The sequence below is a fragment of the Chlorella variabilis genome, assembly GCF_000147415.1.
Source record: "Chlorella variabilis unplaced genomic scaffold CHLNCscaffold_8, whole genome shotgun sequence".
NCBI lineage: Eukaryota > Viridiplantae > Chlorophyta > Trebouxiophyceae > Chlorellales > Chlorellaceae > Chlorella > Chlorella variabilis.
In genome coordinates this window covers 161785-189159 of record NW_005435080.1, presented here as the reverse complement: position 1 = coordinate 189159, position 27375 = coordinate 161785, and the positions used below count along the sequence as shown (strand labels likewise).

The 27375-nt window shown below is 68.8% G+C and overlaps 5 protein-coding genes across 5 annotated transcripts; 3 read left to right on the top strand and 2 right to left on the bottom strand.

Annotated features, from left to right (window-relative positions):
* Positions 1 to 37: 37 nt before the first annotated feature.
* Positions 38 to 1323, top strand: CHLNCDRAFT_51737 (hypothetical protein; the record flags this gene model as incomplete). Its single annotated transcript, XM_005848347.1, has 5 exons — positions 38 to 121; positions 372 to 460; positions 702 to 760; positions 891 to 1096; positions 1213 to 1323. 5 exons carry the CDS (start codon positions 38 to 40, stop codon positions 1321 to 1323), a joined length of 549 nt encoding a protein of 182 aa, XP_005848409.1.
* Positions 1324 to 6000: 4677 nt separating this feature from the next.
* On the top strand, positions 6001 to 12324 carry CHLNCDRAFT_144716 (hypothetical protein; the record flags this gene model as incomplete). The annotated part of the gene is made up of 19 exons (XM_005848346.1): positions 6001 to 6110; positions 6283 to 6412; positions 6626 to 6727; positions 6858 to 7142; positions 7285 to 7384; positions 7527 to 7597; positions 7722 to 7784; positions 7938 to 8019; positions 8207 to 8856; positions 9040 to 9705; positions 9890 to 9976; positions 10143 to 10319; positions 10589 to 10661; positions 11017 to 11094; positions 11314 to 11400; positions 11550 to 11654; positions 11820 to 11893; positions 12015 to 12097; positions 12237 to 12324. 19 exons carry the CDS (start codon positions 6001 to 6003, stop codon positions 12322 to 12324), a joined length of 3111 nt encoding a protein of 1036 aa, XP_005848408.1.
* A 4850-nt stretch (positions 12325 to 17174) lies between these two features.
* CHLNCDRAFT_144713 (hypothetical protein) lies at positions 17175 to 18654 on the bottom strand (the record flags this gene model as incomplete). Its single annotated transcript, XM_005848153.1, has 6 exons — positions 17175 to 17261; positions 17374 to 17439; positions 17711 to 17752; positions 18004 to 18103; positions 18234 to 18352; positions 18604 to 18654. The coding sequence occupies 6 exons, from the start codon at positions 18652 to 18654 to the stop codon at positions 17175 to 17177; spliced, it is 465 nt and encodes a 154-aa protein (XP_005848215.1).
* A 184-nt stretch (positions 18655 to 18838) lies between these two features.
* CHLNCDRAFT_144712 (hypothetical protein) lies at positions 18839 to 22163 on the bottom strand (the record flags this gene model as incomplete). The annotated part of the gene is made up of 6 exons (XM_005848152.1): positions 18839 to 19111; positions 19244 to 19290; positions 19461 to 20274; positions 20492 to 21256; positions 21371 to 21996; positions 22133 to 22163. The coding sequence occupies 6 exons, from the start codon at positions 22161 to 22163 to the stop codon at positions 18839 to 18841; spliced, it is 2556 nt and encodes an 851-aa protein (XP_005848214.1).
* Positions 22164 to 23767: 1604 nt separating this feature from the next.
* CHLNCDRAFT_22296 (hypothetical protein) lies at positions 23768 to 26665 on the top strand (the record flags this gene model as incomplete). Its single annotated transcript, XM_005848345.1, has 9 exons — positions 23768 to 23850; positions 24107 to 24188; positions 24413 to 24482; positions 24649 to 24721; positions 24946 to 25049; positions 25322 to 25445; positions 25659 to 25767; positions 26045 to 26149; positions 26384 to 26665. Coding segments are annotated over 9 exons (1032 nt in total), but the record flags the coding sequence as incomplete, so codon positions are not given.
* Between the last annotated feature and the right edge of the window lie 710 nt (positions 26666 to 27375).

Here is a 27375-nt window from a genome sequence, read left to right as displayed (position 1 = left end):
CCACCACCACCACCACCACCCACCACCACACACACAGATGGACCAGAAGCACCAGGTGGAGGACATCCTGGCGGCTGCGGGCCTGCCCCTGACCTGCCTGCAGGCCTCGCTGTTCATGGAGGTGCGGCACCTCTGCCTGCTTGCCAGGCAGTGCCTGCCTGCCTGCCTGCCAGCAGGGCGCGCGCCTGCGCGCCCCTGCCTTCCTGCCTGTGGGGCGCGCCCCAGTGCCTGTGCCTGGCTGTAGGCAGGCAGCTATCAGCCACCCGGCAGCTCACCTTGCCGCCTCCCTGCCACACACCGCCTGCCGGCCAGCCCTGTCGCCACCGGATGACTGAACCTCCTGCCCGCCTGCCGCTGCGCCGCCGCAACAGGAGCTGTGGAAGCGCTACACTCGCCCCGCCATCCTCAAGGGCACCTTCGCTTTTGCCATGCCCCCGGACAAGCCGCTGCACCTGGTCAGGTGCGCCTGTGTGGCGGCTGCACGCAGCCACCACCAGGGCTGCCGCCGCCGCTGCCGCTGCCGCCTTGTGAATAGCTGGCTTCACAACCGCTTGATTGCCGAAGCCGAGGTGCCGCATGCGGCGCCTCGGTTCCCACATTCGGCGGCGGCGGTGCCGCATGTATCGCGCCAGGTGCCGCATGCATGGCCTGAGCTGGCGCTGGCTGGTCTGAGCTGGCCCCCTTGTCCTGCGCCTGTGCAGCGTGAAGGACATGGGCCGCGTGGCGGCGCAGGTGGTGGCAGCACCTGACGAGTTTGTAGGTGCGCCAGATGAGCGCCCTGGCTGAGGCTCAGGGCCCCCGCTGCCACCAGCCGTGGCCCTGCTGCTGCCAGCTGCGCCAGCTGTGAGCTGTCAGCTAAACCGCCCCCACCCCCCATCTTGCCGTCGCAGGACGGGCGGTACCGCTGGCGGGCGACGCGCTGACTCCCGTCCAGCTGGCGGCGGCCTTCAGCGCTGCCCAGCGGCACGCGCCGCCGGTCGCGTACAAGCACCTGCCCGCCTGGCCCTTCTGGCTGCTCAACCGCGACCTTTACCGCATCTGCCGCTTCTACTCCACGCAGGCAAGGACTGCGTGGGGTATGGCGACGCTTTGGGTGGTGCCCCATCAACGTCTGCCGCAAGCTGATGCGGGGGCGCATGCCCTGCCGCCGCCCTTTGTGCGCCGCGCCGCGCCGAGTCGGCCTCCCCTCACCCACCCTGTCCGCTGCCGCAGGGCTACGGCATTGACGCGGAGGCCTGCCGCGCCCGGTTCGGGCTGCAGAGCTTCGCAGAGTTTCTGGAGGAGACGAGCTGGGGCGACGCCAGCATCCCGCCGCTGTCCTGACGGGACCGAAGTGAGCGTGCCACCACCTGCTGCATACGCCAATGCGCTGCTTGATGCCGCACACACCCCGCGCTTGTGCTTCCCTGTAATTGTCTTTGCTTGCATGTACGTGTGATGCTCTGATACGACCCTTCAGCCACGACCGTTATTTCCAGCCCTGTACCTGCTGTACGATGCCAGCACCCTGTATTCTCCTCTCTGCTGCCGCACGCTCCCCTGCATCCTGTGCGCTGTACTCTGCATGATTTGATTGATCTGTTTACAAAGCAGGCATCCACTTGTTGTAAATCAATCGAAGACCGTCGAAGGGCGTCTAACGGCCCTGCAGCAGGCTGCGCACCTCCCGCCGCGCTGCCGCCTCGGCCTGCCGATGCCGGGCCGCAATGTGCTGCAGGGGGGTGTCCCGCCGCCGGGGCTGCCGCGTGGCCGTCTCTGCAGAGCCAACCGATGCGCCGCATTGGCTGACGGTATCGCCAACACAGTCAGCTGTTGCGAGGCCATCGGCGGGGAGCGCGGGTGCCTCTGCATCTTCCCCTGCCGAGCCCTCCGCCAACAGCTCGGCACACACATACCTGCTGCCTGTGCCAGGCGCTGGCCGGGGCAGAGGCAGGCAGCCTGATGCGCCTGCCAGGAAGCGCAGGGGAACCGCAATGCCGGCCTCCTCGGAGCATGCCGCCTGACCAGCGCCAGCTGGCGCTGTGCCACTGCTGGTGTGTGGGCTGCCAGGCTGGATGCAGGTGCTGCTGGCCAGCGGTGGCAGCACATGAGCCGCAGGATCGGGCAGCTGGCCAGGCTGTGCCAGCGCTCCATGTTCGCTTCGGGAGCCCAACCTCTGGACAGCAGGGCTGCTGGGGCCCCTGCTGGCCTGCACCTTCTCTTCAGCCTCCTCAAGGCTGGGCTGGCATGCCGCAGCCGCTGCTGGCAGAAGCACGGGCTGCTGCTCACTGGCCCCGCGCACTGACACCGGGCTGCCGCCGCTCGGCGGCTCAGAAGGTGGCGGGCCCTGTTGCTGCTCAGCCGCTTGAGCCTGGGCCTCGTCCCCTGCTGGCAGCACGCCCGCCTCGCTGTCAGCTGCCACCATGCCGAGTGCTGGTGGCTCTGCCTCCACCTTGCACACACCCTTGCTAGCGCTGCTGAGCTGAGTAACCTCACTACCTGCCGCCACATCCACACTGCCGCTCACGCTTTCCGAGTCAAAAGTGCTGTAGCGACTGGCGCCTGCTGCTGATGCGCCTGCTGCCTCCATCCCCTCCTGCTCTGCTGTCTCAGCATGCAGCGTCTGCGGCGGCAGCTCTGAGGCACCAAGCTGCACGGTGCCAGCCACTTGCTGCTCAGCAGTGCTGCTCGCGCCATCAGCGGCAACGATGCCATGGCCAGCAGGAGAGGCGGCGCCGCTGCCATGGCAGTGGCTGCTGGGCCTCCGAGCAGCAGCCTCCCCAGCGCTGCTGCCAGAAGGAGGCCCTGGGCTTTCCCTGCCAGCGCTGCCGTCGAGTGGCTGCACTGCATCCGCTGAGAGCCGTGCTTCAGCCAATGCCGCTGTGGTCTGGGCTGAGGTGGCTGGGCGGATGGCTGGCGCTCTGTTGCAAGCGGGTACCGCATGAGGGGCGGTGGCCAGGCGCCGCGGCGGGGACGCCAGCTGCCGGCCCCGCACTGTGCGGTGCTGCAGTTGCAGCTCAGCCACAAGCAGGGCGTAGCGGGCCTCCGTTGTGGAGACGGGAACAGGCTGGGCATGAGGCGGGGCCGGCATCTTTGGCCTGGCGCCAGCTGCAGCGTCCCCGCCAGCGCCTGCCGCAGATTCGCCGCCAGCGGGGTCCCAGTGCTGCGAGACGCGCCACTGCCGCCGCTCCGCCTCCCGCGCCTCAGAAGGGAAAGGCCGCTGCTGCTCCAACAGCTGGCGCCGCCGCTGCTCCTGAGCCTCGTGCCGCGCCGCCGCCTGCTGCGCCTGCTGCCGCTCAAAGCGGGGCTCCATTGTGGACAGGGGCAGCGGGGAGGCGCGGAAGCGGTGCGGCTGCTGGCGCAGCTCCTGCAGCGCCCGCTCCTGCTCGCCCTTGACCTGCACAGCAGCACAGGCCAGCGGGCCACAGCACGCGGGCATCACATGGCTGTCTCTTCCTCAGCCTGAGCTCCCTGCTTTCCAATTTGCATAGCAACTGCCTGCTAGATGTCGCCCCAGGCTAACCGCCGCCCAGCCAGACCCACGCCCACCTGCATCAGTGACTTGACCTTTCCTGGGCTGCTAGTCGCCGGGCGCTGCTGCTGTTGTTGCTGCTCATGCCACGGGCTGACACCTCCAGCCAGCGGCGCAGTCTGCGGCCGCCGCCCCTGCAGCCGCTGCTGGCAGTGCAGCAGCCGCTCCGTGAGGCTCTGCGGAAGGGCCTTGGGACCAGGCTGCTGGTCAGCGACGCTGGGGCTGCCTGCATCCCCGCCGGCAGTCAGTTGCTGGGCACCTGGGCTGGGCTGCTGGTCTGGCTGGTCCCCTGCTGGAGCTTGGCACGGTGTTGCTGGTGCGACACACTGTGCTCCAGCATGCACGTCACTGTGGCAGCTTGTAGCCAGGGAGCCGGTGCCCAGCCGCTGCACTCGTTCCACAAACACACCGACTCCTGCACACCAGCCCCACAGCACAAGGGGTTTCAGGTCCTCACACTGCCCCTTGGCCGTACAGTGAGCAACATCGGCACATTGCAGGGCAGAATGGTACCGCAGCAGAGCATCACCGCTCACGCCGCCGGCATGCGGCCTGCGCGGCGCAGGGCCCCACCTGCCACGGCGGCGTCGGCTGTCCGGCCCCGCAGCTGCTGCCGTGCCGCCAGCGCAGCGGCGAGCTTGCTGAGGTGCTGCTGGAACCGCTCTTCACTGTAGGCCCCTGTAGCGCGCTGGAGCTCTGTGCCGCTCAGCTGCTGCCCCAGCTGCTGCGGCCAGGGCTTGCTGATGGAGCTGGCAGGCTGCTGCTGCGGCTGCTGCTGGCGGGGGCTCTGCAATGTGGTGGCAGCAGCCGCTGCTGCAGGCCCGGGACGCCGCCAGGCAGAAATGCCGTCTTCGCCTGGCTGGTTGCTGCTATCGGGTCTGGGCTGCTTGGCCCTGTTGGCGCCGCTGTGCCCAGCTTGGGTGGCGCCCATTACAGATGCAGGTGGAGCATGAGAAGCGGGCTGTGTGTCGCCCACTGCTAGCTTAGCCCGTGTGCCACCAGTAGTGGGCGGCCGACGCGCAGCGGGGGCGTGCTTTGGCTGCGCCAGCCGCTCAACCCCAGGCGGCGCTGCGCCCGGCCCCGCCGTTGTCTGCCGCGCAGAAGAGGGCCGTGCCGCCTTCCTGCCAGCCCGCAGTGGCGGCGGTGCTGCCGCTGGCGGCCGAGGCGAGCCAGCCCGAGTGTAGAATGCAGGCCTGCCTCCGCCAGGTATGGCTGCCGCCGAGCTGCGTGGAGTGGCGTCGGCTTTGCTGGGGATGCTGGCATGGCCCTGGGGGATGGCGGCAAAGCTCCACACCCGCTGCCGGACTGCCTCCTTGGCAGGCTTGCCGCTGGCCTCTGGCTTCCTGGCAGGCTGCCGTGGTTGCTGGCCAGCAGGACGGTGGGAAGCAGGGGTGGTGGCAGGCACCTCAGCTCTCCCCTCCTGGCTGCATGCTGCTTCCGCGCCGATCTCATTCACTGCGCCACCCACACTGCAGAGGCTTCCGGGACCGCTGCTGACGCTGCCGCGGCTGCCGTCGGGTGTGGTGGCATGTCCAATTATCGGGCTGCCTGTCAGCACTGTGTCCTGCTCCTCCGCATCCAGAAGAGCAAGCTGGCCTGGCACCACGGGAGAAGCTGCGCCTCCTCGGCTGGGCGGTGAACCGGCGGCTGGTAGTGTTGCAGATCGCCTGCTGCAATCAGCTCCCTCCTCTTCCTCTGCCATCCGCTCAGTGCTGAATTCATCGCTGTAGCTGCCGCGGTCTGCGCGGTCTGCCTCGGGCGGTTGCCCCACTGCTGCAGCTGCTGGTGGTGCTGCCTGCGCGCATGGCAGCGGCCTGCCGCCGAGGCGCCGCAGCAAGCCCTCCTGCCTGCCGGCTCCGGCTGCCGCCGCCGTGTTGAGCAGGTCGGAGAGCAGCAGCGCCTCGTCTCCCGCCTCGGGCGAAGCAGCCTGGCTGGGAGCGGCTGCAGGCGGCGGCACCGGGGAGTGCGGAGGGCCTTCCAGGCTGTCCCCGCCACTCGCGGTTTCGGAGGAAGATGGCAGCGTGCCCTCATCTGCCAAGTCTTTGCTGCCCTGCGCATGGGCCTGCACAGTCTGCAGCGCCTGCAAGGACAGGCGGCCGGGTCGGCGGGCGGGGGCGAGTGGGTGTCGGGGCCTGAGTGTCTCAGCGCTGCTGCCTGCACATACTGACCTGCTGGGCCGCCAGCCGGGCTATCCTGGAGCCGCCAAAGCGCAGGGCCAGCGCCAGCGTGTGCTCGGCGTTGACCGGCGCCATTTCCCAGCCACCCCTCACAGCATCAGTAGGTTTGAGTGGCTGCACTTGCACAAGTAGTGCACAATTCGGGCCAGAGGGCGCCTCTCTCCTTCCCGGGTTTTGCCAGCAAGGCTTTCGAAAGTTGGTTGCCAACTCTCTCGCCACATGCCCGCCCCCGGTCTATGGCATTGAGGAACTCCATGGAAATAGCATAGCTGCCTAGGGGCTGAGCCCTGAGCTCAGCTGAAGTAATCGGCGATGGGAGAATATAGTTCCTGTGCGCACGAGGCGTACAGGACCGTGGAGACGCAGGCTTCACATTGCGAGGCCTGCAACCCTGGCAACGCCCTCGTCCGCGAGTTCCTGCTGTGAGCGCCGCTCCTTGACAGCGCCGCTCCCCACAGCTCCTGCTCAGAGCACCATGCAGCATCAGAGGCTCGGCGCGGGCAGCTGACACCTTGCGCTTTGCACCCGCCGCCAGCTGCCGCCAGCCCGCCCCTGCACCGACGCCCACACCCCTTCTCCCCCTTCTGCACCCAGCGAGGTGCGTCGCCACCTGCAGCAGAAGGGCACCCATGGGCTGGAAAACATGGCCACGCAGATAAAGAAGGCGGCTGACAGCTTGCTGACCCACACCTTCCGAGTCTACGACCAGGCCAGCGCGCTCAAGGTCAAGGGCTGCGGGCCGCTGATCGCCAAGGCAAGCAACGGCACACGCACTGGGGGCAGTTGCAGCGCCAGTCCGCACCTAGACGTGACATGCTTGCTGCTTCCTGCCTGCACCACACCTCCTCGCCTCGCTGGCGGCCTGCATGTCGGCAGCCGCGCTCGATGCTTTGCAGCCGTTGCACTGAGAACGCCCCTGGCCCGCGTCTCCCAGCAGATCATCACGTCAGACCTGTTTGGGGAATACCCGCCGGAGCCGCCCAGTGAGGAGGAGCTGGAGGCGGAGCGGCAGCAGGAGGCGGCCATCAAGGCGGCGGCGGTGAGCTGCACTCGTGCCACTTTGCAGCTGCTAACAGCACGCTGTGCCCATGCTGCCGGGGCCTGCATCAGTCCTGTGTGACAGTGACGTGTGTGTACATGTGAACCGCTTAGCCTGGTGCCTGCCACAGGCGGCGCAGCGGAAGCGCAAGAAGCAGGAGGCGGCGGCGGCCACGGCAGCCAACGGCGCTGGGCCCGCGCCAGCCGGGCTGGCCGCGCCGCCGGTGGTGGCGCGGGCGCCGGTTCCAGGCATGGCTGCAGGCATGGGTGCAGCGGCGGCGGGTGCAGCGGCAGCGGGAGACGAGGAGGAGGACGAGGAGCGGCGGGCAAAAGGGAAGCGGGCTAAGAAGCCACCAAAGGAGTACATCCCCAAGCTGCACAGCGCTCCCTTTGCCTTCCTCATCTGCATGCTGCAGGTGCGTGCTGCTGCGGAGGGTTTGGTTTTACTGGGGTTGCGCGCACCCTCGCCGCCAGCCGCTGCGTCCGCTGCATTTCTGCTGGTTATGCTGCCGCTGGGGCTCACCCAAGCTGCTGCCGCTGCCGCTATGCCAAGCGCAGGCGCAGAAGGGCCCCGCCAAGCAGCCCCACTTTGGAAAGCAGGAGCTCATGGACTTGACTGAGGCCAGCGGCCTGTCGGACAAGCCCATCCACGGCGATGGTGGGCCCGGCGGCATCGGCACCCACCGCGTCTGCACACCTGCACGCAGGCTGCTGTGCCGCGCAGATGCGCCTAGCTCTGTGTGTGCTCTCTGATGGTCCAGCCAAGCGGCCACGTTGGTGCGGTGCCTTCTGCCCTGCAGGCACGGCCGCGCGGGTGCTTGCCGACGGGCGCAAGTTTGAGTTTGACGGGTGGAACAGCTTCCGCAAGACGGTGGGTGCCCGCCCGCCTCCCCGCCCGCCCTCGGCATGTATGCTGCTGTGTCGGCGGCTGGCCTTAGCCTGCGCTCACATCCGTGTGGCCCTCTCCTCCCCCACACCTGCGTGCCTGGCCACAGATCGTCACAAAGGGCCTGGCCTACGAGTGGAGTAACCCGAAAAAGGTGTCCCTCACACCCCAGGTGGGCCTCCTTGTCCTGCGCTGCCCTGCTGGCATGCAGGTGCGCAGGGTGCATGTGCCCGCTGCGCTCCTGCTGCCGGCACCTCCCCATCCGCCTCCCCGCTCAGATCCCCTGCGCTGCCCTCGCGCCACGGCCGCGCCGCTTGTACTGCAGGGCTTTGCGCTGGCGGAGCGGCTGTACCGCGACGGCGTGGCGCGTGGCTTACTGCAGCCCATCCCTGGCATCCCCACCGCAGGTATGGCGGGCAGGCGTGGCCAATGGGGGGCTGCTCACCCGCGCTGTGAAGAGCGGCGCAGGAGCCGTGCCTGCTCAGGCTGGCTGCCAGCTGCCATCAGGGGAGCTGCAGTACATCCTTGCACCTGCAGTGCATCCCTGCACCTGCAGTACGACTCGTGGCTCGCTCCCGCATATCTCCCCTGCAGGCCCCATGCTGTTCCAGCAGGAAGCAGAGCTGGCGCCGGCAGCGGCTGCTGCTGCGGCGGGCGTGCCGCAAGGCGTGGCGCCCTCTGCAGCACTGCAGGCTGGCCGCCGCCTCCCCGTGCAGCAGCACCAGGCGCCGCCAGCGGCTGTGGCGCCGACAGAGGCGTGGCCCTGCGTGCCGGATGCGGCACCGTCACGCCGCCCTGCAGCCGCAGCAGCAGCAGGGTATGGAGTTGAGCCAGCAGCAGGAGGTTGGGGTGGTGGGGAGGGGAATGGCATGGTGGCTGAGATGGATAGCGACCTCAGCCTCAGCCTGGCAGAGCGCCTGCAGCGGCAGCAGCACCAGGGGCTCCTCCATGCCCAGCCACATCAGCAGCACGAGCAGCTCCAGCAGCCCGCACCTGCAGCGCCAGTGCCGGCTGGCGGCGGGCCGCGTCAGAGCGGCGTGATTGAGGAAGTCATTGACCTGCTGAGCGACGATTCGCCCTCACCTCTGTCCAAGCGCCGCACCGTGGCAGCCGCCAGCCCAGGCCAGGACCAGGCGCATGCGGGCATGGGGGCTGCCGCGGCGGCGGCAGCGGCGGCGGCGGTACCGGATGAGCAGGTGGCGGCGATGGTGGGCATGGGATACTCTGACAGGAAGGCTCGCAGGGTGGGTTGGTGCACCTGCCCGGAAGCTGGCATGCCTGGCGCTTCTGTCTGCACGTGTGCTGCCTTGGGCACGAGCTTCTGCTGTGTGTGCAGCACTCCCACATCACTTGACAGAGTTGCAGGGCAGGCCAGCGCCTCAACTGCCGCCCTCCCTGCTGCCGCCGCCAACGCCGCGGCTGTGCAGGCGCTGCGGCAGTCGGTGGGGGAGATGGGGCTGCCAGACATTGGCCGCGCTGTGGAGCTGGCAGAGCTGCTGTCGTCTGACGGCGAGGAGGAGGGCTGTGATGCTGAGCTGGCGGCTGCTGCAGCAGCAGCTCCGCAGCGCACAACGCTCAAGGGCCCCAAGCGAGGCGCACGGGCGGCGGCAGTGGCAGGCGGCAGCGGGGCCGCCGCTCCGCTGCAGCGGGGACAGCCGGCGGAGCCGCCGTTGCAGCCTGCACGAGAGGTCCTGCGGAATGGCGCCGAGCGGCCTGCTGCCGTGCCGGCAACTGCCGCCGCTGCCGCCGCGGCGCTGCAACGCCAAAGCTCCCAACGCCGCCAGCAGCCGCAGTCTGGTGCGGGGCACGTGCGCATGGGCAGCCAGCAGCCGGGGGCGCCGGGGGAGGGCAGCCAGCAGCAGCAGGCAGAGCAGGAGGCAGGCGGGAGCGCGGAATTTGACGTGGATCGCTTCCTGGCTGGCGTAGACTGCCAGTTGCGAGGCGAGCCCGCCCCAGCCAGCCAGCAAGACAGCGGCCCGCTGGCCCGCGGCGGCAGCGGCCCCGGCGGCGCCGGCGCCGGCGTCCGCCTGCGGCAGCAGGATGTGCGGCTGCCGCCGCTGCCAGCGGGGCGGCGCTTTGCGGAAGAGTACGAGGTGGGGGCTGCTGGCTGGCTGGCTGCCTGCCTGCCTGCCTGCCTGTTGCTGTGCTGGCTGGCTGGCTGGTTGCAAGTTCAAGTAACCCATGGCTGCCATGCACCTCCGGCACACCGGAAGGGAAGCCTCAGACCACACCCGCACCCCACACCCACACCTATACCCACACCCGTGCTGTGTGCAGGTCCTGATGCTGGTGGATGGGCGGGAGCAGTACAGGCGGGACGGCGGGCAGGGCAACCGCGCCGCGCTGGATGCACACATTGCCACGGTGCGCCGCCGGCCCTCCCTTCCCGACCCTTCGCCGTTTACCGGCTGGGCCACATCAAATGCAGCTTCCCAGCCTGCCACGCTGCGTTGCTGCACACGTGAAGCGTGGGGGAGCTGGGCCCGTGGAGCTCTCCCCCCCACCTTTGCCTTGCACCTTGCACGCACAGATGCGCGCCGCGGGGCTGGCCGTGGAGCAGCGCCAGCTGCCCATCGGCGACGCGGTCTGGGTGGCGCGCAGCAGGCGCCAGCCGGGCGCCGAGTACGTGCTGGACTACTGCCTGGAGCGCAAGAGCGTGCACGACCTGGCCGCCTCCATCACCACCACCCGCTACGAGCGGCAGAAGGTGGGCGGGCGCGGAGCACCGCGTGACCGACTGGCTGACTGACCGGCCGGCTGCGTACACCTGCTGGATGCACAGCAAATGGATGCACCATGGGCGTGATGAGCGCAGCGGGGCCGGGCTGGGGCTGGGGTGGATGTGTGTGCGGCTGGAGTCGCCACGCCACGCTCAGCGGGCAGGCAGCCCTGCGTTGGCAGCGAGAGGCGGCACCCGGGGCCCTGCCGCCGCCGCTCACGAGCGTGCTGCGGTACTGCCGGAACGTACTGCTGCAGTACCACCTCAAGCGCTGCGGCGTGCGCCACCTATACTACCTTGTCGAGGGGGACCCAGACACCCTCCGCACCGGTGGGGCTGGGGTGGCTGTCGGCTTGTTGCTTGCTTGTGCGGGCTTGCAGCCTGGTTTGCTGCTGCTGCTGCTGCTCACGGTAGGGGGCAGTTCTCGGGGCACAGACTGTTGTGTGTCGCACAGCTTGCGTGTGTGGGCTGTAAGCCTGGTTGCAGCAAGGACAAGCTTGCAGCACAGGCGTTGGCTTGCGATGCGCTCTGTGGGCGAGAGTGGGGATGGCGGCCGGCACAGCGGGGACAGCAGGCGCGCTGCACGACCGCGAATGCTGGCCCCCTGCCCCGCACCCGGCGATGCGCGGGCACCATGTGTGCCTGTGCGCCCTGCCCATGTGCGTGTGTGCCCCTTCTGGCGCAGAGGTGGCGCAGAAGGGGGTGCGCACAGCATCTGCCAAGATCGAGGTGGTGGATGGCTTCACCGTGCTGCGCACCTCAGGTAGGTCGCTGGCTGCCTGGCTGGCAGTCGGGTGGGTGGGTGAGTGGCCTGGACGGCCGGTTTGGAGGGCATGCCTGGGCTTGAGTGGCGTGGGGAGCGGCCGGCGCCGCGCGCAGCACTGCGCGGCACGCCGGTCCTCCTGTTGCGGCCGGCTCGCCGTGGCTTCTGGTTCCGGCCGTGCGGCGAGGTGTTCCTCCTGTTCTGGCTGCTGCGGCGCAGACCACCACAGCACCTTCCGCCTGTACCAGCGCCTCACCCGCCACATCCAGGACTGGTACCGCGACCTCACAGGGCCCAGCGCGGCAGGTGTGTGTGCTTGTGTGTTTGTGTGTGTGTGTGTGTGTGTGAGAGAGAGAGAGAGAGAGAGAGAGCAGGCATGTCGTCGTTGTGTGGCATGCCCCAGCGCTCATCGTCGTTTGGCATTGCCGCCGAATGGCTGCGTTTGCGCGCTGCAGGCCAGCTGCCCACCTTCGCGGCGTGGGTGGCGGTGTGCAAGGACAGCGGCGAGGGCACCACCACCCTGCACGACCTGTTTGCAGTGATGCTGGCGGCGGTGCCCAGTGAGCGGCAGGGGGTGGAAGTGCGAGGGGCACATAGCCGGGCTCAGGGCGTCGGTTTGATGCTGGCAATGCAAACCGCTCTCATTTGGGAGCACGTGGGCTGATGTTTCAGCCGCCTCGTGTTTCCTGCCCCACCTCCTTGCCCCTCCCCCTGCGCTGTTTCAGGCATGGGGCCCACTGTGGTACAGGGGATACTGCAGCGATACCCCACACCGCTGCACCTGTACCGCGCTTACCAGGTGCGTGGCGGATGTGGGGCGGGGACCGAAGGGTTGTTTCCCGCCGAGTTGCTGCATGTGCGCTGCCGCCAAACAGGCGCTGGGGGATCACCGTCCCTCCCTGTGCCGGTGCGGGGTGCAGGAGACGGTGGCGGCGGCGGCGAGCCGCGGCGAGGACGGCCACCGCGCAGCTGAGCGCCTGCTGCAGGGCCTCAAGTGCACCGGGTGCGTTCTTTTCTGGCAGCTGCCGCGGCCTGCCAGTTTGGTTTACCCGGCCCCGCCCGCCAAGCCCTATCCTCCAGCTGCAGTGGCAGGCTGCAGAGGGACAAAAGCTCTGCGTGCGTGCCATGATGGTGTGGTGCAGGGGCAAGGGAGTTGTGGGCCCGGAGCGCTCGGCCTGCGTGTACAGATGGCTGTTCAAGGAGCGAGTGCGGCGCACTGGGCTGGCGTAGCGGCCGGAGTGGCGGCGGCGGCGGCCTTGCTGGCCGCCTGCGAGGGAGGTGCCGTCGACTTGCGCAGCTGGTGGCAGCCCAAATCCCTGTACCTAATTGTACCTATGTGTTGTGAGTGATCAGTATGGTCATGATGTAACTCTGACAGGCAGGCTGCTGTCAACAGGTCCATGGCAGCGCGCTGCGCTGTCCAGCCGCCACATGTCGGAGACAGGAATGCTGCGCGTGCGTGCCAGCTGGACATGGGGCGCCCCTGTTCGCCAACGTAATCCCTTGCCATCGTCGATCGCCGTCAAATCAGACCAACCCCAGCGACCCTAAGCTTCGTTTCCTGCCGGTGCCACCCCCATCGCGCACCTCTATCCTTGCCTTCGCCCCCGACCCGCACAGCGACACAGAATGATCGCGATAGCCAGCTGCACGCGACCCTCCGCTCTTGCTGCCGCGCCGGGACAAGCGGCTGCCGCCGCCGCCATCCTGCCGCCCACTGCGCGCCGCCCAGCCACCGCCAGGTGCCGCCGCCGCGCTCTGCTGCCAGTGCAAGCCACCCTCGGCAGCAGCAACGACGTGCCACCCGTGGCAGCAGCAGTGGAGGCTCCCCTTCAAGTGCTGCGCGAGGCATGCCGCACCACACAGGTGCCGCCAGAGCAAGTGCTGGCGGCGATGCAGCAGGTGGAGGCGGCACACAAGCAATCGTCGCTGGTTCAAGGTGTGCCGCTGCAACGGCAGGGCCGGCGGACGGAGCTGCCAAATCCTCTGGTTGGCTGAATGCTCGCAGGGTGGCCCACGCTTCTGGCTGGTATGCTGCTGGCAGGTAACCTGGCGCCCGCACCCCACCCCCTGCAGGCTTCCCTGCCTCACTCAGCGGCACCTGGCGCCTCATCTTCTCCACGCCCTCGCCCATCAAGCAGTGGCAGTACATCCCTGTACTGGAGGATGCAGTGGTCGACGTCGATGCAGGTCTGTGGGGGAGCTGTGAGGGCCGGCCTGTAGTCACATCACTGACTGCTTCCCGGAGCCTCCTGGCCTCCCGTCATCATACATCACATCCCACGCATGCCCTTGTTGCCTGCGCAGGCACCATCGACCTCGTGTCCGTGGTGGGACCCCTGGACAACGCATTCAAGGGCACCTGTACCTTTGAGCAGGGTGAAGTCAGCTGGCCATGCAGGCCGGTAAACGCACAGCATGCGATGCCTGAGGCCGCCAGCCTGTTACGATCTGCTGCTGCCTGGCAGGGAGCTTCCCGCACATGTGTACCAGCCTGGGCCTGACCCGCGCCTGCGTGCCTTGAGCTGCTGCAGACCCCGCCACCGGCTCCTTTGCCATGCACTTTGGGTTTTCGGCGGCGGAAGCCAAGTGGTTTGGGCGGTGGGAGACGCGGTCGGGTGAGCCCGCCAGGCTGCCTGCTGCATCAGCCACCCGCGGCAGAGGAATCGTGCCTCGCCTGCTGGGATTGCCTGCTCTGCATCAACGCCTGCCTGCCTGCCTGCCGGCCTGCCCGTCGCCCACCTCTGCTCCACTGCCTGCCTCTCCGTCACACGGCTGGCTGGCTGCAGAGTTTTCCAAGGAGACACGCAAGACCTACACTTTCTTCCTGCTGGCCGATGACGTGGCGGCCGCCAACAGCAGCGGCGGCCCCAAGACGCTCATGTATCGCGTGAAGTGAATGGGAGGGGGAATGCTTCCAAGACTATTGCGCACGTCTGTGGCAGCGGCAGGAGCCATTGGTTTCTTTACACCCTGTAAGCACGGTTTCGCCAAGCTGCTGCTGGCAGGCCGCAGGGAGCAGCTGAAGCGGCGGCAGCCAGTCAGGGGGAGATGAGGCTCCGGGCACCACGGCGGGTCACCGGGAAGCAGCCACATTTGATTGCCCGCCTGGCGATGCCAGGTCAAAGGGCTCCAGCCAGGCCGGCCGCAGGAAGCCCCTCCTTCCCTCGCAGTACTGGTAAAATGCCTGCGCCATGCGCTCCGACCCGTGCTGCGCGGTGCGCTGGCTGAGCGCCAGCAGGCGCGCCCGCCGCACCATGCGCTCGCGGTACGGGCGGTACCCTTCCGACAGCCACATCTTGATGCTGGCCATTACCGCCTCCACCCGGTCCTCTGCCACGTCATCGTGGATATCCACCACCAGCTGGGCCCAGACCGAAGAGATGGAGTTGGTGGGGACGTCGCCCACCATCAGCGACCCAGCCATGCCCAGCTCCACGTATTTCCTGAGCTGCAGGGCGGCCGGCGGGGAAAGACAGGTGGGTAAGTGGCGCTGTAGGGCAGAGCGGCGCCGCCTGCCAGGCGACGGCGCCAGCGGCGGGGTGACTGCACAGCTCCCCCAGCCATGCGGGGACTCGTGCCCTGCGTGCGGCGCGCTCGGCCTGCTGCGGATCTGCCTGCCAGCCCCACCTCGTAGTCACGCAGGCTGCGGGTGACGATGGTGGCTTTGCACTGGAAGAGGAAAGCAACGTACTGCTCGTACTGCTGCTCCAGCCGCGTGGCGTTGATCTGCTTGGCCGCTCGCTCCTCATCAGAGTCCTGCGCAGCAGGCAGGCAGGCAAGCGGTCAGGGGAGAGGGTGGAGAGGGTGGCATGCCAGGCAGATCAATGCGCAGGCAGGGGAGAGGGTGGCAGGCAGGCAGATTCCCCCAGCGATCGTGGGGCAGCAGCGCATGCCTCGCAGCAGCAGCCGCAACAGGCGCAGGAAGCCAAGCAGGCAGGCAGGCAGGGGTTCATGCTTGCGCCGCCACTGGCGGCGCCACTACAGATGCCGCAGTGGCTGGTGGAGGTGGAGGTGCCGTGCATGCAGCCCTGGCCAGTCCCACCTGCTCGGTGTACCCAAAGTGGGGCAGCATCTTGCTGCGCAGGCCGTGCCGCTCAAACAGGCCCTCCTCCATCCACTGGGCCAGCTTGGAGCGGATGGGGTAGTGAAAGGAGTGCAGCTGGCCCACCACGCAGATGTCGTACGGGCGGCCGTCGCCGGCTGCGGCACCGGCGCCACTGGCAGTCCCGCTGGTGGCCTCCTGCTGGGCCTCCTCCTGCGCCCGGTAGTGCCGCGCGTAGGTGCCCGGCAGCACGGTGTGGGGCCAGAAGGTCAGGAGGGAGTGGTTGGTGCCGGCTGGGAACAGTCCGTGGACGTCGTCTTTCTTCTGGTCGTTTAGGGTGACCAGATCTTTCTCGTAGGCCAGCAGGGTGATGTTGTAGTGCCTCCAGGGCTGGGGGTGCCGCCTGTCTGCAGGCGAAGGCAGGCAGGCAGGGCGACAGGAAGGGGGCTGCTGGGGGAGGTCACGGCGGGCATGCATGGGGAGGCGCTGGCAGCGGCAGCCGGCAGCAGCAGCCAGCCATGCGCCGCCCACCGTGGAAGGGGCAGGCCCAGCGCTCATCGCTCCACTCGTGCTGCTCATACCACACACACTCGTGCCTGCGGGCAGCCAGCAGGCAGCCGGCGGCGCTCAGGAGAAGGCGGCAGAACCCTGCCGCCCTGCTGCACTGCCAGCGGCTGCCAGTGGCTGTGTGCTGTTGTGGTGCGCTGTGCTCTTCTGGACGGGTGACTGAAACAATCAGATGGCACAGCACAGGAGGCACCTGATGGTCATGTAGACTGGGTCCCCCGCCAGGCCCAGCTCTTCTGGGTAGAAGCTGACGGCCACCACCAGGTGGAAAGGCTGCCCCCAGCGCCGCGCCACGTTGTCGGCGGGAGACAGGCCCTCGTCCCAGCCCGGCCAGCCTGCATGGGGCGAAGCATCGCATCACGGGGCGGACACGGGCAGCTGCCGCCAGCCCGTGCAGCATGCATCGGGCGTCGGGGCATGGCGGTAGCCTTGGCTCGAGGCGAGGCGAGCTGGTGCACTGGCAGCGTGAGCCACATGGCATGCCCTCCAGGCACGCAGGCACGCAGGCACACATGCGATGCCTGCTGAGTCAGGCAGGGGCAGCTGGCGGCGCCAGCCCTGCAGTACTGGTTCACCTGGCCCCCACATGGCCACGCTGGAGTTGTCCAGCGGGGGGCTGGCTGCCAACGCGCCGCAGTAGGCGTGCAGGAAGAAGCGGTCCATGACGACGTCGGCGTAGGCGTAGCTCTCGTACCACAGCGTGCGCGGCGCGCGGTCCCGCTGCATCTCGCGCTCCGCCGCCGCGCGGCCCCCCGGCCGCTCGCCCTCGCCGCCGTCTGGCTGGCCGTCGGTGGCGCCTGGCCCCGGGCCTTCGGCGCCATGCTCGGCCCAGTGGCGGTGCTGGGCGAGGGTCAGCTCCAGGCAGGTCAGGCCGTCGAGCTCGGGGTTGGGCACGCCCAGCAGCTGCAGCTCCCTGAACGGGCTGATGACGCTGGCGCCCCAGTCGGCGGCGCCGCCTCCGCCAGCCGGGTCGCCAGCAGCAGGCGTCGCAGCAGCCGCCGCTGCTCCCTGCGTGCAGGCCTCAGCGTCATGGGGGTAGGAACGAGCAAGAGGTCCGAGCAGTTGGAGAGGGGAGGAGAGGAGGAGGAGGGACACCAGCAGCAGCCACGCCCCGCCACAGGCCACGAGGACGACTCGAGCCCTGCCCATGTCTCGCTCTCGTGCTCGGCCCAGCAACATCAGCAAAACGAGAGAACAGGAATGCGTGGCGTTGGCTGGAGCCATGCCCACCATCCATTCAGCAATCCACCCACCCTCCTTTCCATCCCAAACTCCTCCCCCATCTTTACACAAAGGCCAGCAAATGCACTTCTGTTAAACAGAAGCGGCTGATGTATTGATTTTATTGTTCGAGTATCGATCTTTTCAACGCTTGGGGCTGCCCACAGCTCCCCAATGCCCGGTGCCGGTACGCCGCCGGCCGCTCAGCGGCATCCCCGCGACCCCCGCCCAGACCCCCGCCGCCCGGTCACTTCTTGCTCCGCTTGGTGGCCTGCCTTCTGGGAATCGAGAGGTGGTCCTCAGGCCTGGGCACGTAATCCTCATCCTCATCCTCCTGCAGGCCCAACCAGCCAGCAGCAGAGGGCCTTGTGCGCTCGGCAATGCACGCGAGCGTGCAAGGCGCAGCGTGCAAGGCGGGGAGGCGGGGAGGCACAGTGATGGCGCACCTCCTCCGCCACCCAAGCGCCGCGCTTCTTGGCCGCCTTCCTGTGGGGGTTCTTCTTGGCAGGAGTCTGCAAGGTGGCGCCGGCAAGGATCAGGCCGGGCAGGACGAGGCGCGCCGGCCCGGGGAGGCGCAGGCAGCGCCAGAGCCGCACCCTGCTCTTCATGGCACGCCAGGCCACGCAGAACCCCAGCACGGCGCCTCGTGGCGATGGTTGGGCACAGGAGGCAGGCACAGCAGCACTCCTCACCTTCACTTGCGGCTTTCAGCAGCACTCCTCCTCCTCCTCCACCACCACCTCCTCACCCTCCTCGCCTCCCTCCCTCGCCTGCCACCCCCACCAGCACCCCGCTGTCAAGCGACTGCTGCACCACCGGCCGATCCTGCTTTCAGGGCAGAGCAGCGCAAATCAAAGCAGGAAAGCGTCGGCCTGAGGCGGTCAGGCCGCACTCTGCGCGCACCGGCGCTGCAGGCAGGCGAGCCCAGCAGGGGAGCCCAGCAGGCACCCGGGCCAGCCCCGGTGGCGCAGAGGCGGCGCAGCCCCCGGCACGCCAGCAGCTGCCCTGCCAGCAGCGGCCCTGGAGCGTCCCGACGCGCGCAGCTGGAAGCAGGCTGCTAGGCTGGCTGGTCTCACCTCGGCCTTCAGCTTTCCCAGCCCTGCGATCGCCAGCGCCTGGCCGTGCCGCTCCACCTTGCCGCGCATGTTGAACAGCACCGCAGGGGTGGTGCAGCCCCTGCAGGTGGGTAGCGTGCAGCTGAAGCAGAGGGGACCTGGAGCTGGCAGGCAGAGGGTGCGCGAGGCGGGGGTGCCTCGCAGGCGCGTGCGAAGGACACAGGGGTGGCGAAGGGCACAGGGAGGCTCACCAGTGGCGCCACTTGAACGTGATGGCGTCGTGCATCTGCAGGGGGCTGCCCAGCCGCAGGTCGCCCTTGCCTATCAGCGCCTTGCAGCCCTGGCACTTGGAACGGCTGGACCGTGCGTACTGCGCAGCAGCGCACCGGCAAGCAATCCACGGAGCAGAGTGTTTGGCATGGCGCGGCGAGGGGCCGAGCTGCGCACGTGCGGCAGCAGCGTTGGGGAGGCGAGGAGGCTCCGGAGCTAGCTGCGGCAGGCGGGCGGGCGGGCCGGCGGCGGCGTGCTCCGGGGAGTGTGTGCGGGTGCATGGCGCCCCCAACTTGCAGGCTGCACGCCACAGTGGGAGCCGTTTCTGCTCGAGCTCAATCCAAACCACACCTCGAGCATGTATGCGTTCGTCGCGCCGCCCTGCGGCCTCCACTCAGCCATTTTCGCCACCGAACAGAACGAGCTCTTCACACGACCTCTGAACACGTCCTAAAACCTAGGCACGACACAAACCTAGCCAGCGAAGCACAGGTCAGCATTTCGACCCTGTCCTGGATCCTCCTCTTCCCTTCCACCTTACAACGCATGGCAGTCGCTCGGAACAAGCAGGCCTGGCACAGGGGAGCTAGCCGCCCGCTAGGGGCCAGGCAGCCGCCGCCGCCGCCGCCGCCGCGTCCGCCTCCGCCTCGGCCGCCTCCACCGCCGCCGCCAGGAACGCGCGCTTGGGCGCCGCCCCCCGCAGCCGCTCCCAGTCCGCGGCGCACACGCTGGCCACTGCCCAGCCGCGGCGCTGCAGCAGGCGGCGTTTCAGCAGAGTGCTGCCCATGGGGAGGAGGAGGTGCTGCTTGGAGGCGCTGCCGCCGCCGCCGCCGCCGTTGTTGCGGCAGAAGTGGGTGGGCTGCAGCAACAAAAAAACAGGCTCAAAAAACGAAGTGCGCGCATACACGCCGTCGCCGTGGCGCCACCTCCACGCCATGTCGTGCGGTGCCCAACACCCCCAGGGCAGCCCATGGGCATGCCCTCAACTCACGCCGTCCACCTCGATCGCCAGCCTCCGCGACGGCACCGCAATGTCCACTGCGGGAGGGGGAAGTGGATGTGTGAGTGTTGATGAGGGCGGGCGGGCGTGGGCGCGTGTGCGACTCTATGGGTAGAGGTGGGCACCAGCCGCGCGCAGATCACACACACAGGTGACGTGTGCCGCGCATCGGCAGCAACCGCCTCCACCAACACACGCGCCACAGCACCGCAGCTGTCGCCGCTAACACACGCGCAGCAGGGCCCGGGGGGCCAGCCTCGCTGCTTGCCTGAGAAGCCAGAGACGGCGCACTCCTCCCTCACAGCCAGGCCCAGGCCGCCGCGGGCGGTGGCGGCCACGTCAGACTGGCAGGCAGACACCAGCTTGGTGGCGCGCTGCTGCGTCTCTGCCTGCCAGGCCGCCGCCGCGGCCTGCAGCAGCTGCCGGCAGGCGGCACGCTGCTGCAGCATGTCCCAGGCAGCTGCGGCGCCCTGCTCTGCCCCCTGCCCCTGCCCGCCCTGCACCTGCTCGGCAGCTGCCTCCTGCTGCTCGGCCTCGTACCGCAGAGCGGTCCCAAACTGGTGCAGCTGCAGCAGCAGCGGCTTCCGCACGCCGCCGGGCGGCATCCGCTCTGCCGCGCCCGCCAGCTCAGCCGCCACTGCTGCCACGGCAGGGTGGTGCAGGCAGCCGGCCGCCGCCAGGCTCCAGCCGAGAGAGCAGAGTGCCGCCAGCTCGCCGCCGCCGCCGCCGCCGCCGCCGCCGCTCCTGTCTGCGGGCCGCTGCTGCTGGAGCTGCAGCACCGCTGGCAGCAGGGCCAGGAGGGCCTGCGGGCGGTGGCCCAGGGAGGCTAGCGCCCACAGCAGGCTGGAGACACGGGACAGGCTGGGGAAGCCGCCCTGCACGCGTCTCAGCGCGCCCTGGCCGCCGCCCGCCGGCACGCACGCCAGCTGCCGGCGCAGCAGCGCGGTGGCCGCCGCTTCCAGCAGGGCCAGGTGCGGGGTGTGGTGCCGCATGGTTGCCAGCGCCCAGGCGGCATCAGAGACCTGCCAGGAAGGCAGGCAGACGGGCGTGCCGCAAGCCACACGGCACAGTCAGGGGCAGGGCAGCCTGCGCTGGATGCCCAGCGGAGCAACCGCACGCAGGCAACGACCCAGCCCAGCATCACCGGCATCAGCAGCAGCATCAGCAGTAGCCCCAGCAGCAGCAGCGGAAGCAGAGCAGCAGCCCCAACATCAGCAGCAGCCTGCAGCGGCGCCTCACGTGGTAGAGCTTTGTGAAGGAGCAGGTGGGCAGCAGGGCGCAGAGCGCCTCGGCCTCCTCCTCCCAGAAGACGCTGCCCCCCAGCACAGCCAGCGCCCACAGCGCGGCCGACACGCCGGCCGCCGAAGCCAGGCGCGGCCGGCCTGCGGGCGCATCCCTGCCTGCTGCTGCTGCGGCTGCTTCTGAAGCTGCTGAAGAGGCTGATGCCGAAGCTGCTGCAGTCCCCGCGCTGTGCTGCTGTGAGGGCAGCCGCAGCGCCTCAACAAGCCCCCGCACCACCCGATGCTTCGCCAGCTCCTGCCGCCGCTGCTGCGGCGGCAGGCGCAGGGCGCGGCGCGCCACCAGCTGCAGCGCAGCTGCCGCCTCCTCGGGCACCGGCACGCCTGCCGCGGGGCCGCCGCCGCCGGCGGGCATGCGGCAGCACGCCCTGCTCCAGGCAGGCCACAGCTGCTGCGCCTGCTGCAGCAGGCCTGGCGCTGTGGGGTCGGTCAGAGCTGGTTGCACCACGGCCTGAGCAGCCGCCCAGGAATCCGCGCCGTCAGCTTCAGTGCCATCACTGGTGCTGGGTGGCTTATGCGTGGGCTCCTCCGCCACCACGCTGCCCCCTGCTGGCGCTGGCGCAGAGGCCGCGAGCGAGCTGCAGGCGCGGGCGTTGCTGACGCCGGCGGCGGCCGTCCGGCCTGCGGCGCTGCAGCCGTCGCCGGCAGGCGCGGCAAAGTGTCGCAGCAGGTGCTCTGAGAAGGCAGAGTACACATCCCTCATGCCCTGCATGCCAGGGCAGCAGCGGTACCAGCGGGACGATGCTGTCAGTACTGCCAGCAGGGCACGGGTGGCCAAACACACACATCACATGGTTGCAGTTGCGCACGCATCACACACCGCCAGGCAGCTTGCCTGGATGCTCTCCCGCTCGATCTGTCCCCGCAGCGGGTCCAGCACAGGCTTGTGGAAGCGGCAGACAGCGGTGAGCAGCACGCGAGTGGCTCCACCGCCGCCCTCGAACGCGCCGCCGCTCCAGGGCTGCAGACTGCCTGCTGCTCTGCCGCTGCCGGCGCCTTCTGGCAGCAGCTGCCAGGCCAGCAGGTTGGCAAAGCAGCCAGAGAAGGGCACGCCTGCGCTGGTGCACCTGCTGGCCACGAGAATGGCGCCGCTGGCCTCGCTGCTGCTGCTGGCAGTCGCCCTGCTGCGGCCGCTGCTGCTGGCGGGCTGCAGAGCCAGGCGCTGCTCCTCCCGATTCTGCACGGCGTCCGGCCCCAGCGGCAGCAGCAGCCGCTGGCGCACGCTGAGCGGCGTGCGGTAGCGGAGCACACGGCTGGCGTCGCCGCCGCCGCTGCTGCTGCTGTCGGGCTGCCAGGGCTGCCCGGTGAGGCCTGTGCAGCCCCGCTCCTGCTGCAGGAACTCCGCCAGGAGGCCGTGGGCTGGCAGCGCGCCGCTGTCGCCGGCGCCGCCACCGCCTGAGAGGCAGCCGCTGCTGGTGCCGCCAAAGACGGCCCGGCACACGGCGGCTGGCGGGGCAGGAAGGGGGAGGTCCAGCAGCACCACCGCGCCATCCTGCTGCGGCTGGAGGTCAGCCACTTCGCCTCCAGCCCACGCCGCTGCCGGCATAAGCCGCTGCCGCCGGCGGGCTTGCCCACCCCGCACCCACGTGCCGCTGCTGCGGCTGGATGGCCATGGCACGGCATGGCGTGCTTTGCCGTTACGAGGAGAGCTCCACGGCGCCGTCCAGGCACTGCTGGCGCCTACAGGCGAGCACACTGCCCGGCTGGAGGTGGCCATGCGCCCCTGCTGTCGCCACACCTCCGGGCAGTCGCCGATGGTTGCGACTGATCATGAGACTGCCCATGGCCGTCCTCATCAACCCCGAAATGCCAGTCAGTTCCTCCGCCTTTCCAGCGAGCCCAACATTGCTTCAGAGCAGCCAACGCTCACAACAGGGCGACCACTGCATCCTGTAAGCACACCCCTGGGTGGGCAGGGGCCAGAACGGCACCATTGGATCGCTGTTGCGGCGGGCAGGCGGTCAGGAGGCTCTTCACGGCTGCCGCCTGAGGCCTTGGAACGCCACAGTATCCCTGGAACCCTGCCCCAAGCCGCAGCGTTGAACCGCCACCACCACCCTCCCCATTGGGGTACTGCTGGCACAGCCGGCCTTTTTTGGCAGCCCTTGAGCCCCAGCAGGTCGTGCTGAGCCGCCTGGTGCGTCCACAGCGCAGCAGCCATGGCCCGCCTCAACCCGAAAGGCGGCGGCGTGGCCGCCCGCAAGGGCGGCTCGCACCTCAAGATGGCGCTGCTGGGGCTGGTGGTGCTGGGCGCGGTGCTGGGCATGCTCAACATGGCGCCGCCATCGCTGCACGCGGAGCTGCATTCCAGCAGCACCCGCAAGGAGCTGCGGGAGCTGACAGGTGAGGCGCCGCCACAGAGACGCTCTGTCGCCGCCGCCGCCTGCTGGCAGGCGGGTGCTGCTCCCTCGAGCCAGCAGGGCAGCGCGGCGCCTGTTGCAGCTGTGCTGCCTCCGACGGCCGCCTGTTGGGTCGCAGCCTGACCTCGCTGCTGTTCACTGCTCCTGCCCCTTGCAGAGGGCAGGGCGGGCACCCGCGCCGACAAGCGGCTGCAGGAGGAGGCTGACTTGGAGGCAGCAGACGGGCTAACCGTGCAGGTAGCATGCTGCTATGCGCTTAGAATATTTATTGTCCTGGCCGATGGGCCTTTGTATGGTGCAGCGCTTGTTCTTCGAGGCATGCTGCATCCTCCTCCAGGGGCATTTTAGCAGGCATGCCTCTGCCGCGCTTCGTCCCATGCGCCTGCTCTCAGGTCGACGCTGCCGGCGACGCGGCATCCGACGGCGCGGCATCTGACGTCGGCGGCGGCGGCAAGACACAGACCATAGAGCACACCTTTGACACGCCCGACGGCACGCCGCAGGACGACAGCCTGTCGCAGCAGGAGCGGGCGGAGCTGGAGGCGGTGCAGCGGGAGGAGGAGCGGAAGCGGCGGGAGGAGGCGGATGCAGACAGGGTCAACACTACGCCTGGAGAAAAGTATCATGTCATCTGCTCGCTGGGATCGGGCATCTATGTGCAGTGGCAGTCGCGCGTGGTGAGCCAGCAGCTGCAACTGCGGTGGCGAGCATTGCAGCGCCGCGCCCGTCCACACCCCGCCTGCCGCTGCCGCGCGGCTGCCAGCCACGTGTGATGCGTTTGCACGCTGTCCGAACCACGGGTGGTGCCGCTGCGCCATTACCGAGCTGCTGTTGTACTGCCTACCGTACCGCAGTCGTACTACTGGTACAAGAAGACCAAGGAGGAGTGCGAGGCGGCTGGCCCCTGCGCCATGGGCGGCTACACACGCCTGCTGCACAGGTGGGCAGGCGGGCGGCTTGTGGCCGACCCTGGTGGCCTTGTGATCGGCCTGGCGGGCGGCTAGGCGTCTGCCTTGTCTGGGTGTCGGGCTCTGCTGCTGCGTGCCGTACCTGTGCACCTCACGCAGCAGCCACAGCAGCAGGCCCGCAGCCACAAGGCCCTCAGCCATCCCAATTACAATGCATTATAATTTTTCTTAATGAAATGCCTCACTCCTCCCTCCTCCCTGCACTTGCCCTGTGTTGTTGCGGTGCAGCGGCAAGGCGGATGAGTTCATGGATGAGATACCCACGGCGGTAGTGGACCCGCTGCCAGCAGAGTACCAGCACATTGCGGCGGTACGCCATCCCGCCACCCTGGGACCTGCCTGGGGCTGGGACCGGACCGGAGCCAGCCGCTGCCGCGCCGCGCTGCAGTGTGCATGTGCCCTGCAGCCTCCCTGCCCACGACCTCCACCCTCCCGCCGTGCCCTCACCTTGCGCCTGCCGTGCCGGCCGCGAGAAGCTGAACAGCGTGGCTGCCTTGCTGAGCTGCCTGCGCCGCTGGCCCTGCCTGCCTGCAGGGGTATGTGGTGCTGGACCGGCCCTACGCCTTCAAGCAGTGGGTGGACAAGTACCTAGATAAGATACCGGGTGAGGCTGGCGGCATGGGTTGGGAATGCGTTGCAGGCGCTGGGGCTGGCGGTAGGGAGAGGGCAGGGCAAAGCAGCGCGCGGCGGCCCGTTCCTTTGTCTCTGTGGATGGGCGGAGCTGCATGAAATGCCGGTACCGCTGCGGTACCATATCGCTTGTACCGCAGAGAACTACATCTGGATGGGCGAGCCAGACCACGTGTTCATCCGCCCGCCGCCGCTGTGGGCCACGCCCGAGCGGTGAGCTGGGGGGAGGAGGGGGCTCGCGAGGGTGGCCAGGCGGTGTGAGGTGTGGCGTGTGCATGCATGGAGTGCGTGGGTGGTGGGGATAGCGGGGGCAGCATGGCGCCAGCCAGGCCCTCCACCCAGTCTCCTCAGCTGCGTGCGCCCTGGAGGCCCCCTCTGACTTGCACCCCCTTGCTGTTTGCCCGTTGATTCCAACGTCCCCCGCTCTGCGCCTGCAGCCCTGCCGCCTTCCCCTTTTTTTACATCGAGCCTGTGCGCTTCAAGAACATCATCGACCGCTTCAACCCCAAGGGCGTGCCCATCACCGAATTTGACACCATCGGTGAGTGGCCCCACAGCAAACAGGCGCAGGCAGAGGCAGAGCAGGTGCTGAGACCAACGCGTGCACGGGCAGGGGGGGCTCTCAGGGGCAGGACCAAGGCACCGCGTCTGTGTCGGCAGGAGGCGCTGAGTGTGCCCCGCACCTCACCGCCGGGGGCCGCCTCCTCTCTCCTGCCACCATCAACCGCTCCACCACACACGCACACCCCAACAGGCAGCAGCCGCCCGGCAGCACCTCCCCAACATCAGCGTCACCACCCCCCACCCCCGCAGGCAACTCGCCGGTGCAGATATACAAGAAGACGTTTGGGGCGCTGGCGGACAGCTGGTTCAGGCTGGCCATCCAGATAAAGAACGACACCGAGGCAGACCGAGAGTTCGGATGGGTGCAGGAGATGTGAGAAGCATGCGGCGGGGCAGCTCCCTAGCCGCGGCGAGGGGTGCTGCGCCTGGTGCTGGGAGCGCTGCGGGGCGTGGCCGCCTTGCCGGCAGGGCGCATCCGTGGCAGGCTGGACCTCCTGGCCCGCCTCACCCGTACACCAGTGCTGCACCAAGTGCTGATGTGTCCTGCACCTGCGCCGCACCTGTACTGCCCATGTACCGCCTGCAGGTACGCGTACAGCATCGCGGCCGCCACCACCCTGGACAAGCCGGTGCGCCACCAGCTGCACGTGGAGATGCAGCTGCAGCCGCCCTGGGACACCAAGCTGACCTCGGAGGTTTGTGAGCCGCCGCCGCACCCCATGCGCTCCCGGTGTGCCGAGAGCCGCGGCGCGGGCGTGCCCGCTGTCCCGCCCCAAAGCATGGCGCAGGCAGGGCATGGCTTGCCACGCTGGGGCTGCACACCGCCCGCCCCAGGGACCATACACACACTTCACACCACACACACTTCACACCACACACACTTCACACCGCGCCTCCCAACTCGCCGCCCACCACCTCGCGCATGTGCCGTCCCACCCACTACCGCTGTCGTTTGGCGCGCAGAACGGCAAGGACGCCTACATGATTCACTTTACCTACGGCGACGACTTTAATGAGAAGGGGGAGTTCACCCCCGGCAAGGTCGGCTTCTGGCACTGGGACAAGCGGGACTGGACGGTGCGCTGCCGCGGGGCGGGCCGTGGTGGGGAGAGAGGGGGCTGTTGCAGGCCTTGCTGTGGCATAGGGCAAGGGTCGCTCGCTGGCGAGGGGTGTAGGCTGCACGCGTGGGTGGGGTGCGAGGCCGGGCGCGCTGGCTGTGCCGCACCGCTGGCGCCGGAGCTCGGCTCCCGCTGGAACGCTTGCTGTGGTGGCGCATAGTTCAATTCGCACCCTGGCTACCCCCTGCCGCAGAACAAGTACCCGCCCCGCAACTTCCCCATGCCCCCAGAGGGCTGCACCAATGTGGCGGTGAAGGAGCTGGTGCGGCGGGTAAACGAGGCGGCAGACAAACTGCCCCGCTGGGCCGAGTTTGAGACCAAGCTGTTTGCGCCGGCGGCGGCAGCCCAGGCGGGCACGCAGCAGCAGCGGCGGCGGCGACTGCAGCGCCAGGCAGTGCCGGGATCGCGGCCGCAGCCGGGGCGCCGCGCCGCGGCGGCGCTGCCGGCAGCGGCAGCGGTCGGCGCTGGGCCGTAGTGCGTGTGTGTTTCCTGCTTATATTCGCTTTCATTTGGCTGCGCACCTTCTCTCTCTGGACTGCGTTTTATCAATGTGAGACCACTCACCGACTCTGATCTGAGATTGAGGCGGAGTCGCAATGTCACGGCGTGTGCGCTGGGGCGGTGGTCCTGGCGGCCTCTCGATATGGCTCTCCGGCTCGCTCTTCAGTCTGGCCCGAACACAATCATCTCCACCCGACACTGCCAACCGGCGCGGCTGCTCCACCGCTGGGATGGCGCGAGTCTGGTGCTGCCTGCTGCTTTTGGCGTGTGCCCGGCTTGGGAGCTGCCTGGAGGAGCGGCGGGAGTATGAGGAGACCTCCCTGATGCGAGGGAGCAGCGGCGGGCAGGCCAGCCTGGAGCAGGCGGCCGACGGCAGCTGGGTGCAGGCGCTTGTGCTGCACGGCGTCGCCCTGCCGGGCTGGCAGGGCCTGCGCCACGCCTTCACTCGCCAAATCGTGACCTGTGCCTGCCCCAGCAGCGAGGTATGGATGTTTTACAGGCCTGGAAGGGGCGGCAGGTGTGGCGCACCCTGGGCAGGGTCTGGTACCGACCGCGCAAGGCACTTGCCGCCAATTCGGGCTGCACCACGCTCATGCGCACCCTCGCTGCAGCTTTCTGAGCGCAGCCTGCCTGCTGGTTGGCGCCTCCCGCAGGAGTTTATGCTCACTGTGACTGTGTATGGAG